Here is a 13,375-nt window from a genome sequence, read left to right as displayed (position 1 = left end):
GTGTCAGATGATTTTATATCTCATGCAAAAAATTTATCAGAGGGGCCAAGTATTTAAATTAACAAATGCTGAACACCACTTAGAGATGGTCCCTCTAGGTCTGGGTTGAGGCCCATTGGTGGGGCAGTATGGGCCTGATCCAGAGCCCCATAAAGTCTGTTGGAATCTTCCCAATGATTCCAGTGGGCTTTGGATCAAGCCTTGTGTGAGGAAGCTTGCTCTAACGGTGCCAGAGCAGTACCTGTTCTTTGGGTAGCAAAAGCTCGGTCTCCAGATCGGTCAGTATAGTACCTTTCCCAAAAATAGTTTTGAATCTGAAAAATTCTTAAAAGAAAATGTAAACATTTAAGGCATCTTTTAATTCATGGTTTTCAGTATTAAACTCTGGATTCTCATGTCATCTTTTTGCCACTGTTTTCATGCCAAGGTCTGAAGCTTTCTTTACACTTCTGACCAGTTCTTGTCTCTGTCTGGAGACATTTTATTTCTTCACAAAAGACAATATACCTAATTTTTTTTAAAAAGAAACTCCTCTATCCTAGTCTACCGCATTTTGTTGAGCACTTTGAATTTTTTTAATAGATTTTAACGACTGTTCCCCTAATCCGTGTCACAATGGAGGCCGATGTATTGATTTGGTGAATGACTTCTATTGTGAATGTAAAAATGGTTGGAAAGGCAAAACTTGCCATTCACGTAAGTGTTTACTTTGTTCATATTCATCTTTTGTGCACATACTTCTATTCTTTCTCCCATAGAGGGTGGAGGGGAAACTACCAGTTTTCTCAAATGGATTTGAGACCGCACCTGTGGAGGAATCAAAGTCTATATTCATAATCTCCTTCCCAGTCCAAAACGGTGGTGGTGGTGGTTTTTAAAAGGTTCAAACAAACGAAAACTCTTGTCAACATGTTAGGCTGTTGAATTAACAGTGGAGGAAAGACAATAACTGCCATTTGCTTGATTTCATTATAATACCAGAGCAAATGGAACAGTGCACTTTCTTAATGGTATTACATTGAAATATTAAGTTTGTTCTAAAAATTAAAAATCAAACTACATCCAAACATACTCTGCAATGTCTGTCACAGAAAATGTTAATATCTTGTTTTAACTTCCATTCACTCTTGATGTGCTGCTTAGTTCTTGTTTTGTTGTGGCTCCTAGGTGAATATCAGTGTGATGCCAATACTTGTAGCAATGGAGGAACATGTTATGATGATGGAAACACTTTTAGATGTTCATGTCCTCCAGAATGGAAAGGGAGCACTTGCAACATTGGTAAGCTTTTAACTTTACTCATTGATGTGTGGTAGAGTCCAAAATGGGTTGAGGCAGAGAGGATTCTAGATAGCTCTCAAATATTTGGTAATTGGGAGAGGCTAGTTCAAGTCCAACCCAGTGGCCAGTGACCATAAGTTTTTAATACCTTTCATTTCATGTAGACCCTGAACAGGAATTTTGTCACGTCTATCCAGTATTCAGTAGAATGTTCATATAATAAAAAATATGCATTACAATTCGCACCATGACTCCTACCTAATAAGACTTCCAAGAAAAGATGGAGTGGGCATGGAGAAGCATGGTAGAAGTTCATTGGGAGCAATATGGGGAAGCTTGCATTGCTGTGTTGGCTGGGGCTGGGCCTGGGTTTTTGTCTGTCTTATTAGTTTGTTTTTGGTACCTGTTATGTGAACAAATGGAAGACGTCCATCTCCATTTCTAAAGAACTGTTTTCATGAGTACTAAACTTCCACTAGAAATGTGAGATGAAAAATTAGATGAAGACAGCACAGTTTTAGTCATTCCACTTGGCTCTGGTTCTATTTCTTGTATATATCATACTCATGTTTAACTAGGTTATAGAATTTTAAATCGTAGCTTGGCATTCATATTTACCACGCTGTGTCCTGAGATGTTGACACAGGAAGAGTATGAGGCCAAGAAACTAGCAAGACTTTTGGATTGGACACTTGTGTGGATAACAGGAATACTCAGTTATAGTCATAACAAAAATTTGAAAGGTATATTAAACCTCATGCTTAAGGCAATCTCTAACTAATAGGGATCAGGATCAGAACTAACACAGGAGATATAGTAATCTATATCTACCTATTTCTAGGTTCCCAAACCTTCCCCTGTATTGTCTGGTACTGGCCAGACGGATCTTGAGTCTGATCCAGTATGGCAATTACTATGAACCAACCAAAATGGGGATATAAGTTTGAAATCTAGATTTTGATACTGTTTTACATAATTGTTTTGTTTGTTTAAATCAAAGCTAAAAACAGCAGCTGTATTCCTAACCCTTGCATGAATGGGGGAACATGTGTTGGCAGTGGCGATTCTTTTTCTTGCATCTGTAAAGAAGGATGGGAAGGACGTACATGCACACAGAGTAAGACTTCATTTTTTTTTCCACTAAGATACTAGGAGTATCTGGTACAAAGCTGTTAATTAAACCAAAGCAGCTTTTTAATGTTCAGGTGCCAACATGTATGAATCATTCAGGGTGGGAGGTAGCTAGAGGGGACAAAGCTTGTCTAATGAACTGTGAGAGCTTGTTTGTTTTGCACCTAATTTTTGCCAACATAAATGTTTAATTTCCTATGGAGAAATGATCTTTGAAAGTTTATTCCCAAAATTTTACAAAGATTTTTTTTTCTCTGAGTATTTGTCTCTAAAACTAGTAGCAGGTGGAAAAGCAGACTGAACTATATATCCTGTTAAGAATGCTAAAATGGTTGGCTTTTATTTTCCTGTAGTATAACATTTCACTCTTTTAGTGACGTACCAACAGGATGATTTGTTTAGGTGGGGCAAAGCTTGCGTTTCTGCTGCCTCAAGACATAACATGAAGAAACCATTGCCTCTGAACTACATTTTCACCTTAAATCAACTCTGAAATGATGCCTTTATTAGATTGTTCAAAGTTGACTATATTGGTGATGTTAACCCTAAAAACTCTGAATTTGTTTATAATTGCAAGGTTTTGTAAAATACAATAAAGTTTAAAAAATAACCGGGTAAATTGCATACATGCATATGAAAGGTCAAAGGAGTAGTGCTCCTTTAAGAAACTGTAGAGGCTGGTTTAATTAGCAATAGCCAATACCATTGTAATTGTGAATATAGTCTTGCTGTCTGTTCCTGAGTTTAGCTGCTATCCCACAGCACTTTAATCTCTGAAGTTGTGATCTATCCAACTGAGACGAGTTCAAAGGTCACTGAATTAAATGGCCAGATACAGTCTTTAGCATTTGTCACTTATATTGTATGTAAAAGCTCATTTTAAACCATTTTATTGTTACCTTTATGGAGTTTCACCTGAAAATAACCCGTTTTGTAGTTAGTGTATTTATACCGTATTACAATTTCTTGATTGCAGATGAAAATTTAAAAATTTCTTTTGGTTTACTATACTCTTGTTCCTTTAGGTTTTTAGTTTTTTAGTATAGATTTAGTTTTACAGATTATAATTGGCATGCTACATATTCTAAAAGTCATACAGTTCATTTACTCTTCCATTATAGATACCAATGACTGCAACCCCCATCCATGGTAAGTACTACAAACCTTCTGTTCATTCTTTTATTTTCATAGCACTTGAACATATTGTTATATGTTACTCTTAAAAATATTCATCCTTCACTGAATCAAAATTGTACTCTAAACATAATTAGACCTGGGCTTATAAAGAACATTCTAAACATTCTTGATCAAACTTTTCACAAAATATGCTTTATTTGTGCTCCCTCCTTTGTTTTTGCTTTCTGCAACAATGGAGCAATTTAGAGTTCACTGGTGAAAATATTTATAAGAATTTAATTTCTAAATCTTGTGTTAGTATTCATGCCAGAAGTACTTTTGAAAGTTTATCCAGTCAAAAAAAAGAATAGCATTTTATGTAGTGAATCACAACTAAGATCAAAATTAAAATATTTGCTATCCAGTTTGAATGAAAAATGTGAAGATACTCCCTGAAAGAAGAATGTAGCCATCACAAATTTTAGTTCACCCATACTATTCATTGACCATTATTTGCTTAGCTCTTACTATAATAAATACAAGAAATTATATCCCATTTAAGATCAAATATTGGCTCTGAATCTTCTAAAATGTCTTAGTGAAATTTGATAAGTAGCGGGATTTTCATACACATACTCTCTTCTGAAACTGCAAATACAGATTCCTTTGTCCATTGTCTTAACACATTTTGCTACTAACAATGCTACTCCCATAATTTTCTAAGTTTTTAAAATGCAGACTTCTGGGTTAAGCAAACATCCAGTAAATCTTGCAAGTTTTCATTTTCTGATCCATCCTCTGCATTTTGTACACTTTCAAACAATGTGGGGGGAAAACCTTCAATTTCTGTTTTACATCTTGTGCACAGCCATTGCATTTTTTTCCTGAGCTGTGTTCATATCTTTATAAATGTTCCTAACTATACTTTTTCCCACAGTTCCTATAATATTGTTTTATCAGATAAATTATATTGCTTAATAACTCATCTAACAATATCCCAGATATCCTTTCTCTTAGTGGGAACAGATCATCCCTTTAAACAGAAGCAGAAGGCTTAATTAACAAAGGTTTAATTAGAGACCAACAAAACAATGCATATGGCTTATTAAATAGACTCATATTATGAATTAGCAAGGATTTTTTAATTCCATATTGTTGAACAGTGAGAAAATACCATGAATAGGGACAATAGAAATTTGCATTTGAACAGACTCCTATGTGAAAGAACTAGGGTTTTTGTTTATCTTTAGGCTTGTGAATCTACCCTGAGAGCATTCACTGTAATGATAGGTTTATTATTTTTACAGTTACAATGGAGGCATCTGTGTAGATGGTGTGAATTGGTTTCGATGTGAATGTGCTCCCGGGTTTGCTGGTCCTGACTGCAGAATTAGTAAGTACCTGTATGGCTGAAGGACTGAGAGGTCATGCCATCAAGACCCAAAATCTTTGTTATCTTGACCCTTTGACATTTCATGCATTAAGCTTAGGTCAGCTGTACCCCAAATAATGAAGCAGAAGCTAACTGAATTATTCATAGACACTGATCCTCACTTTGTAAATAATGGGCTCTTTTTGTCTGGGACAGAATCCCTTTATTCATTTGATAAATGCAACTAAAATACTTGGCTTAAATTGTACTCAAAAGATCTGTTGCTGGATTTTATGTAGGTGTTTTGTTTTTTGGCCTTTTCTTTCCTGCCATTAGGTTTGTAGTGAGAGAGAACACTTTGCATATTTTTATGCTTAAACCATAACAAATGCCTTCTTCGCAGTGATAACTTAGTGTTTCTCCCTCTGGATTCTTACTGCCGACATAATGGGTTGGAAATTTCATAGCTAACTGAAACAAAAAGATCAGGGCAGAGTATAGTCACAAAAGGAGTAACACGTGGAACATGTAGCCCCACATTTGCAAGCTTTATCTTAAGGACTGTTTAGTGCTATCTTTCAATAACGACCATGAGAATGGTAAAAACTAACTGCTGCCTTTTGTAAGGTGGGGAAATGGAAGACCGAATGAACATGAGCCTTACATTGAAACATGAACTTTGTAGTTTTGTTTAAATAAAACCCTGAAATCTTTAATACTGTGTAACCCACACTGATAGTGTGGCTCTTGGTCCCCCTTCGTGGCAAGACCACATATAGACTGCCTCTGTGCCTGTGCACCTGGTCCTTCAGCTCAAGCAATAGAGATTCATGCCTTTAGGCCCAGAGTTCCTGGGTTTAATCTCTCCTAGATGACCCAACAGGGGGTATCAAGTGATGAGTCCGGTGTTATCTTGGCAACTATGTCACCCCACTTATAATGATGCCCTTAACTGGATTTTTCTGCGGATACTGAACCTGGGACATGTGTACCTAAATGCATGAGCAGGTCCATTAGCTCAGAGGCTGAAGCAGACTCTTGTGGCCTTGTTATGGGGTGGGGGATAAAGCTATTAGCATGGTTACAGCTGTATCTGTTACAGGATTCCTGATTTGCACTCTTCCTTATTTACTCTGTAGTAAGCGAGAGAATTGAACCATAAATCAATCATTAGGTTGACAGTGGTGGCACTGATAACAGTGAATGCTGATCAACATATATATGGTGAAATGATAGACTTAACGAGGATCCTTTTGAAAGGAACAAGGAGTGGTAACGTGCTCTACTTGCTTGGTGTAGGTACTATTGTATTCTCCTAAAACCCCAGCCAACTCTAGGATTTTGCTAAGAATCTAGCACAGAATGGTAAACCACTCTCTTGACCCTCCAGGAGGGCATCAGAGACCAGGAGACCTACATGTACTTCTGCTGTCACTTGTCATTTTCCATTAGCTCTGCTGATAACTGTCATGTTGCTGTTCCATACCACTTTCACTTCCAGTTACAAACCACAACTTTAAAAACCACACTCACTTATACAATGATGGTGAATCTTGGGAAGAAATTTGATTTATAAGTTTAAAATGTTTGATCTGGGAAAGGGAGAAATGCTGAGAAGATGGCTATTGGAAAGGAAAACGTGCAGGGCAAGTCTACGCTACAGCACAGCTACACCAATGCAGCTGCGCTGCTGTAGCGCGAGAGACGCTCTGCTGACGGGAGAGCACTCTCCTCTCGGCATGATTACTCCACCTCGGTGAGAAACATCAGCTCTGTCGGCGGGAGAGCATCTCCTGCCGACACAGCGCCGGTGTGGACAGCACACAACTTCCATCGTTTGGGGAGGGAGGGGGGTTCACACCCCTGACTGATGTAAATTAGATTGACTTAACCGATAGTGTAGACCGGTCCTCAGTATTCCTGGTTTTGCAACTTTAAGTATCCGTGTATACTCTGCTGTTAAAGAATGTGTTGTGTAAATGACAGCTGTTAATTTCCTTAGTGTTACAAAAAATGCACTTCCCTGTGCATCTACATATGCATTTGATTCCTTGCTCTTTTTTTTTTTAAAGGGGTGGATTTTTATGGCCAAGCTTATGAGTTTCTTTTCAAAAATTCTTGCCCTGATTGCAAGAGAGATGCTTAAAATCTTTTTAAAGTAAGATAATTAGCTTCATTTTGTGTTAAACTATTAACTCGATCTGTTTTCCCCGCCTGTTGACATTAACAGAAGTTACATGGGTGTATGGGGAAGAGACTAGACTCATAAATGTTACTTTTCATCATTTGATGGGCCAGATTATACTAACAAAGTCCATTTGTTTTAAACACAGCCAAGCCAATTTACTATTTAGTGTTTGAATTCAGATGCCTACATTAATGGGCATGCATTTTAAGAAGGTTCAAACTGCTGAGACTAAGCAGCTGTTGCATGTAGCACAAAAGTCAAATTATCTCTTGCACAGACCCATAGCAAAACAGTCCTTACAAGTGAGGATAGCAGATCTTGTCCTTTTTGATTGCTTGTAATTAGACATATAATGAAACATGCTGAATCTTTGCCACTGACTATTTTACTTGTTGATTTTGTTTAGACATTGATGAATGCCAGTCGTCGCCTTGTGCATATGGTGCCACTTGCATAGATGAAATAAATGGATACAGGTGCACCTGTCCTCCTGGGAGAGTTGGCCCTAGATGCCAAGAGGGTAACTTTCCTTTTTTTATAATTTAAAACTATTAAAAAATTAACTCAAGAACCAACTGAGTATTTCATAACTAATAGTTTTTATTGTGTATGCTATTCGCTCTTGTAGATAAATCAAATTAATTTAGGCCTGAATTAGTTTTCAGTTCAGTACTTTAAAAGACTAACTGTACTTTAACTTTTTTTTTTTAAGTGATTGGTTTTGGAAAATCTTGCCGGCTTAAAGGAATGTCATTTCCTCATGGCAGCAGATGGGATGAAGAATGCAACAACTGCCACTGTTTGGATGGACATATTGACTGCACCAAGGTAATGATTAGACCTATAAATATTCTTCTGAAATACTCCTTTTTAGCTGTATGTCTCTACCTGGATTTCTTCATGTGCAAGTTATTAGTCTTCAGTCCCCTTTCTTCTGCATTCTTTCCCCATGTACATCACCCCTACTATACCCAATAATATATGTATCCTATTGGGTAAGGTAATAGTAGTAAAGATGCATGATTCAATTTGAGTGCATCTGCCCACTAATTAGTCTCTACTTGGCTATATCGAACATTCCAAACTTCTGAGCTGCTTTCAAACCATCACTAGAATACAGTGCTTGTGTTCAGGACTGCACAGTTGGACTCATGGTGCTAACACACACTGGCTTTTCAGCTGGAGAGCTTATGAAAAATAGCACCAATGTTGCTCGCTGCTTGTGAGTTACACAGATAATTTCAGATGAGTGCCAATAATATCTGTAATATTACACCACAGTATAGACTCCTACAAAATCTGTAGGAAAAAATACCAAGTTTTTTTGTTTTTTTTTTAAAAAGATTTCTAACGACTTTGCAGATTGGTCCAGCAGTAAAGCTAGCTGCCTTTATATTCTTTGTCCAGCTACACATGCCTCAAGGGCAAAGAATTTTCTACGATTTTCTAGATCATTTTCAGATAGTTATAATGTAAATTTGAGATCTGATTTGTTTTTAAAACATGATGATTACTAGCTTCTTGGTGGCTCATTTTGATAGTCCTAGTGAAGACTAGTGGGTGTAGTGCAAGTGAGGTGATCAAAGGTGCACTATAAATGGAATTTATCACCGTAAATAAACAGCTTGTTTTTGTGGCTTTCATACATAAGGAAGCATATATTTTATTCCATTAATATCCAGAGATACAAGGTGGGTGAGGTAATATCTTTTACCCGAAGAAGAGCTCTGTGTAAGCTCAAAAGCATGTCTCTCTTAGTAGAAGTTGGTCCAGTGAAAGATATTACCTCTAACGTCATGGGACTGACATGGCTACAACACTGTCTACATCCTTACGATCCAGTCTAGACTTCCAAGGGCACCATATGTGCTCCTAGGAGAAGAATCTGTATAACATTAGGCTTCACCATTGACAGGTGTATACGGTTAAAATGTAGCTGTACTTAGAGGTGATCTATACCACCCAGTAACAGAGTGTGCCTATAGTACTCATTCCTAGGAAGGAGGAATAAAGTGTGTTAGTGAGGTAACATGGTACTTATTCACCTGAGTGTCTCTTCCCACCCCAAAGTTAAGACTAACTGAGATGTTATCAGGAAGAGGTAACATGCCCCAATGCTGTGGTTCTCAATGAGAGGTCTGGGGGGGGCCATGGGCAGGTTTCAGGGTGTCTTCCAAAATAAATCAGAGAGCAGGGCCAACATTAGACACTCTGGGGCCCCCCAGGCAGAAAGCCAAATCCTGAGCCCCCCTGTTTGAGGCCAAACCTGAAGCCTGAACCCTTCCTCCCAGGCTGAAGCTGGAGCCTGAGCAACTTTGCTTCGCAGGGCTCTGGGCAATTGCTTTGCTTGTTAACCCCCTAATGCCAGCCCTGGCTTTTAATCTACTGGAAAACAGTTGTTGTGGCATGGGTGGGCCATGGAATTTTTATAGCATGTTGCAGGAGGGGAGGCTTAGAAGGACAAGGTTGAGAACCCCTGGCCTAGTGGATAGAACGCTCCTCAAGCTCAAGCAGGGGGTTGGAGTAGATGACCACCTGAGGTCTCTTCCAACCCTAATATTCTATAATCCTGTGATTCTACGCTTAGGAGGAGACCTGCAAAATATCTGCAGGACTAACTATTATCATCCTTCAAATTCCTCATTCGAGCTCTTTGTAGCCATCCCAGAAAAGATGTGACACCACAGAGACTGCTGGTGTGCTGGGCAGTAGGCTCAGCACACTGACCAAAAGTGTCTCATGTTTCCTTCCACTTCCCTCTCTATGTTCTGTTTCCATCTGTTAGTTTGTAAACTGTCTGGACTCTCTCTCCCTTGTTCTGTGTTTGTAACGTGCTGAGCACAATGGGGTTCTTGTCCTAGGAGCTATAGTAATACAAATAATAATCGCAGCTCTGCCACTAGTGTGCTGGATGACCTTGGGCCTCCCTGCCTAATTTTCTGTAAAATGTGGATAATGATACTTTAAGTGCTTTGTATGAAAAGTCTTGTAAGACTCTGGTGGTGATGGGCTGATCATCATTGTCACACTAGGAAAACGTGGCCAAGCTTTTATCATGAGTACCTAAATCTGAAGCACACTATTAAAGAGAGCTACAGTAGTTAAAACTACAGCATATGACCTGTAGAAATAACTGTCTGTTTTCAGTAAGAATAAAAGTCGAGTTTGATCATTACCATTTTCTGTGGATTACTGGTAATTACTGTAAATTGTAGCAAATCAATGATAATTAACTGATTTTTTTTCATCTCTTTTTAATTTCTAGGTGTGGTGTGGGAGTAAACCATGTTTATTACAAAAACATCAGGATCATGCAAACAATTGGTGTCCCATTGGTCAAGAATGCCAAGAAATAATGTATATCAAATGTTTTCAACCTCCTTGCACCAACTGGGGAGAATGCAGCACATTGGAGCCTCTACCTGTTAATATCAAGTGTCCGCCTAGTTCTGGATATTTAGACAATAATTGTGCCAGAATTACTTTAATTTTTAACAGAGACAAGGTACCCCAGGTGAGAACAAAATTCTTACACTTGCCCAATAGCATAGAAACACTGGATTCTCGTGTATACCCTGTGTAGTTGCATATAAAACGTGCTTTTTATCAATGTCTGTTACTGCCCTCTGTTTACAAAACTTCTTTTTATCATATGTCTGTAGCTGTACTATGAGAACTTTGCTCCAATATGTTGTCATTCAGCCACAGTGCAAAAATAAAGAAACCCACTGTAATTTAGAGAGCTACATAAGGCTTATTTTAATATTTCTCCTTTAACATATATACAAAACTGGGTAAGTATTTACCAGTATATGCTGTTCAAACTGCTCTGGTTTGGTCCAAATATTGCTAGAGCCAACCAGAGAATCTATCCCACGCTTGTTTTTGCCAGAATTCATATAACTATGTAAAATTGTTGATAAAGCTGTATGCACCAGTAGTCTTTTAAATACAATTTTTAACTTGCACTGAAAGATATGATTTATCTTACTTCTAATAGGGCACTACCATTGAAAACATTTGCTCTGAAATTCGATATTTACCAGCCACTCGGACTGTATCTAGGGACAGGACTTTGATAGTATTGTGTGATCTATCATACTCCACAGAGAATGCCGTGGAAGTTGCTATTGTAAGTACTAGACTGTTCTCCTGAACTAAACATGAAAATTGTTTGTCTAGTTAGATTGAACCTGGGAAGAATAAATGAAACACACTTACATCCAACACAGATACCAGTATTCGTATTAAGTTTGACTATATTTTTGACTAGAATTGTTTATTACCTCATGGATCTGTATTGAAAAATTTTGTTCTCACAGTGGCAGAAAATTGCCATCATATTATTGTTTATGTGAAGTTGTCTATTTGAAATAAGTTCAATACAATTACTAGTCTACAGTGGCCCAAATCACAAAAACAATCTGGCACATTTATTGACAATCTCAGCAGAGACACTGAGCAGCCCTTGAGGGGAAAAAAGTTATTGGTGGGGCACATCTGCCGAGTAAAGAAGCTTTCATGACTGCTGTATATTTACTATGGGCAAAGAGAACTTCAGCCTTCAGGATGCTCAGAGGAAACACTGAAAACATTAGTGAAGGGAGATGGGGGGGATCTGTCAGGGATATGAGTCAGCTAAGTGATGGTTGACTTAAATCCTGCTGAACTATTTGGCTCCTTGTAAGGGAGTTTGGGCAGGATCTTCTTTGTAAATTGGTTTTAGGTAGTAGGACAGTACATCCAGCCGGAAGGTGTGGTATCAGACAGATAGTCTGAGCTAGGCTATCTTTGCTTACCAGCTCCAGTAAAGAGCATGCTGAGCTATGATGCAAGTAGGGGGACCTGCACAGTTTAAATATAATGGATTATGTCACTAGTGCAAGCTCATATCGAGATAATCTTGAAACCCTTTACACTACGACTAAGTTTGGCTCCGTGGTGTAAGCAATGTAGAGGTCTGCTGCCTCTACTTGACATATAGCAGGGGACAGTGTCTTTCTGCCATGTGACAGATTTAGAGAATAGTATTGTCCTAATATTTGCATACTACTTCAAAATGAACCAGCCACCCTGTGGAAATAGTAAATTAGGATGTTCTAAACTGCTTTCAGTGTAACTATCAATCTGTACGGCTAATTTAAATTAAGATTAATCATTGATATAGAGAAGTACAGATCTGGAATTATAAAAATTATTTTTGCCATTTTTCCCTCTTAGTCTTTTATCCCACACCAAGATGAGCAAGATAACAGTCTAATACAGAACGCTGCTAATACAATAGTAAATGCAATCACCAAACGGCAAAACAGCACTGTTATGCTGGCAGTTACTGAAGTCAAAGTAGAGACCATAGTTGTTGGGCATTCATCATCCGGTAAGTTGAAGATACATTAGTGTTTTAAGTATACTCAGTGCTCTGATGCTATCTTCCTCTGTCCTGCCAGGAGGGCAGTAGCAGTCAATCATGAAGCTGTTTTGCCACCCTCTCTCTCTGCTTTTTTGTAGTAGGATCCCAGTTTCCTACCTCATAACAAATGTGTCATTTAATGGCATACTGAATTGCCTCTCTTTTTCCCACCCACCCCCCAGCTTGTTCTAGATAACAAAACAGGGAAAAGGACACCAGTGGAACATATAGTATAACTTGCCATGTCTCTATCCCAAGATCAGAAAAGGTCATGGTATGAGCAACCTTGCAGGGTGCTGAGCATCCTCAATGCCTAGTCACTTCCATAGGAGTTAAAGATACTCATCGCTTCTTAACATCTGGCCTGTTATAATCAGTCATTGCTGTCCATATCCATTCAGTTCGTATTGTGGTTCTTTGCCTCTAGGGATATGGCACAGCTGAATGGATCCTTCACTTGACAATACATCCCTAAGCGTATGTGAGGCCAGAGCAGGTGCAGAACATCTGTACGCTAGGTGTCACACACCAGCAGTCCCTCCCAGCACAAGAGACATACAGGAAGCAGTTGTGGGAAATCCCTAGTGGACTCTTTTTTCTCTGACCAGGAATCCCAGAATGGGAGCCTTACAGTGACAGGAGATTTACCCAGTCTCTTCCTAACTTCTCCAAGATCTCATCCAAGGAGTCCTCCTACCAACAGTCTTGGTCAGTCACATGTATGGCCTCCTTGCTTTCACTGTTGGGGTAGAGAAATGTTTCATCCTTCAAGAAATTTGACACATTTTTCCTCACATGTTCCCCAAGTCCTCTGAGGCAAAAAAAAATCTTCATCTCTTTCTTGGACAGGAATTCTCTAGAGGAGGTAGAATTGGTT

At 38.5% G+C, this 13,375-nt stretch overlaps 1 protein-coding gene across 1 annotated transcript in view; it reads left to right on the top strand.

Moving 5' to 3' along the window:
- Positions 1 to 13,375, top strand: part of JAG2 (jagged canonical Notch ligand 2) — a 96,329-nt gene that overhangs the window by 78,375 nt on the left and 4,579 nt on the right. Inside the window, exons 16-25 of the mRNA XM_073349842.1 lie at positions 583 to 696; positions 1,168 to 1,281; positions 2,282 to 2,398; positions 3,534 to 3,561; positions 4,836 to 4,921; positions 7,495 to 7,608; positions 7,801 to 7,916; positions 10,354 to 10,602; positions 11,089 to 11,220; positions 12,309 to 12,465. Of these exons, the coding sequence (XP_073205943.1) occupies positions 583 to 696; positions 1,168 to 1,281; positions 2,282 to 2,398; positions 3,534 to 3,561; positions 4,836 to 4,921; positions 7,495 to 7,608; positions 7,801 to 7,916; positions 10,354 to 10,602; positions 11,089 to 11,220; positions 12,309 to 12,465 (1,227 nt within the window). The remainder of the gene's footprint in view (positions 1 to 582; positions 697 to 1,167; positions 1,282 to 2,281; positions 2,399 to 3,533; positions 3,562 to 4,835; positions 4,922 to 7,494; positions 7,609 to 7,800; positions 7,917 to 10,353; positions 10,603 to 11,088; positions 11,221 to 12,308; positions 12,466 to 13,375) is intronic.

This window comes from Lepidochelys kempii, chromosome 6 (assembly GCF_965140285.1).
Source record: "Lepidochelys kempii isolate rLepKem1 chromosome 6, rLepKem1.hap1, whole genome shotgun sequence".
In the NCBI taxonomy this organism is placed as follows: Eukaryota; Metazoa; Chordata; order Testudines; family Cheloniidae; genus Lepidochelys; species Lepidochelys kempii.
This window is presented reverse-complemented; position numbering and strand designations above follow the sequence as displayed.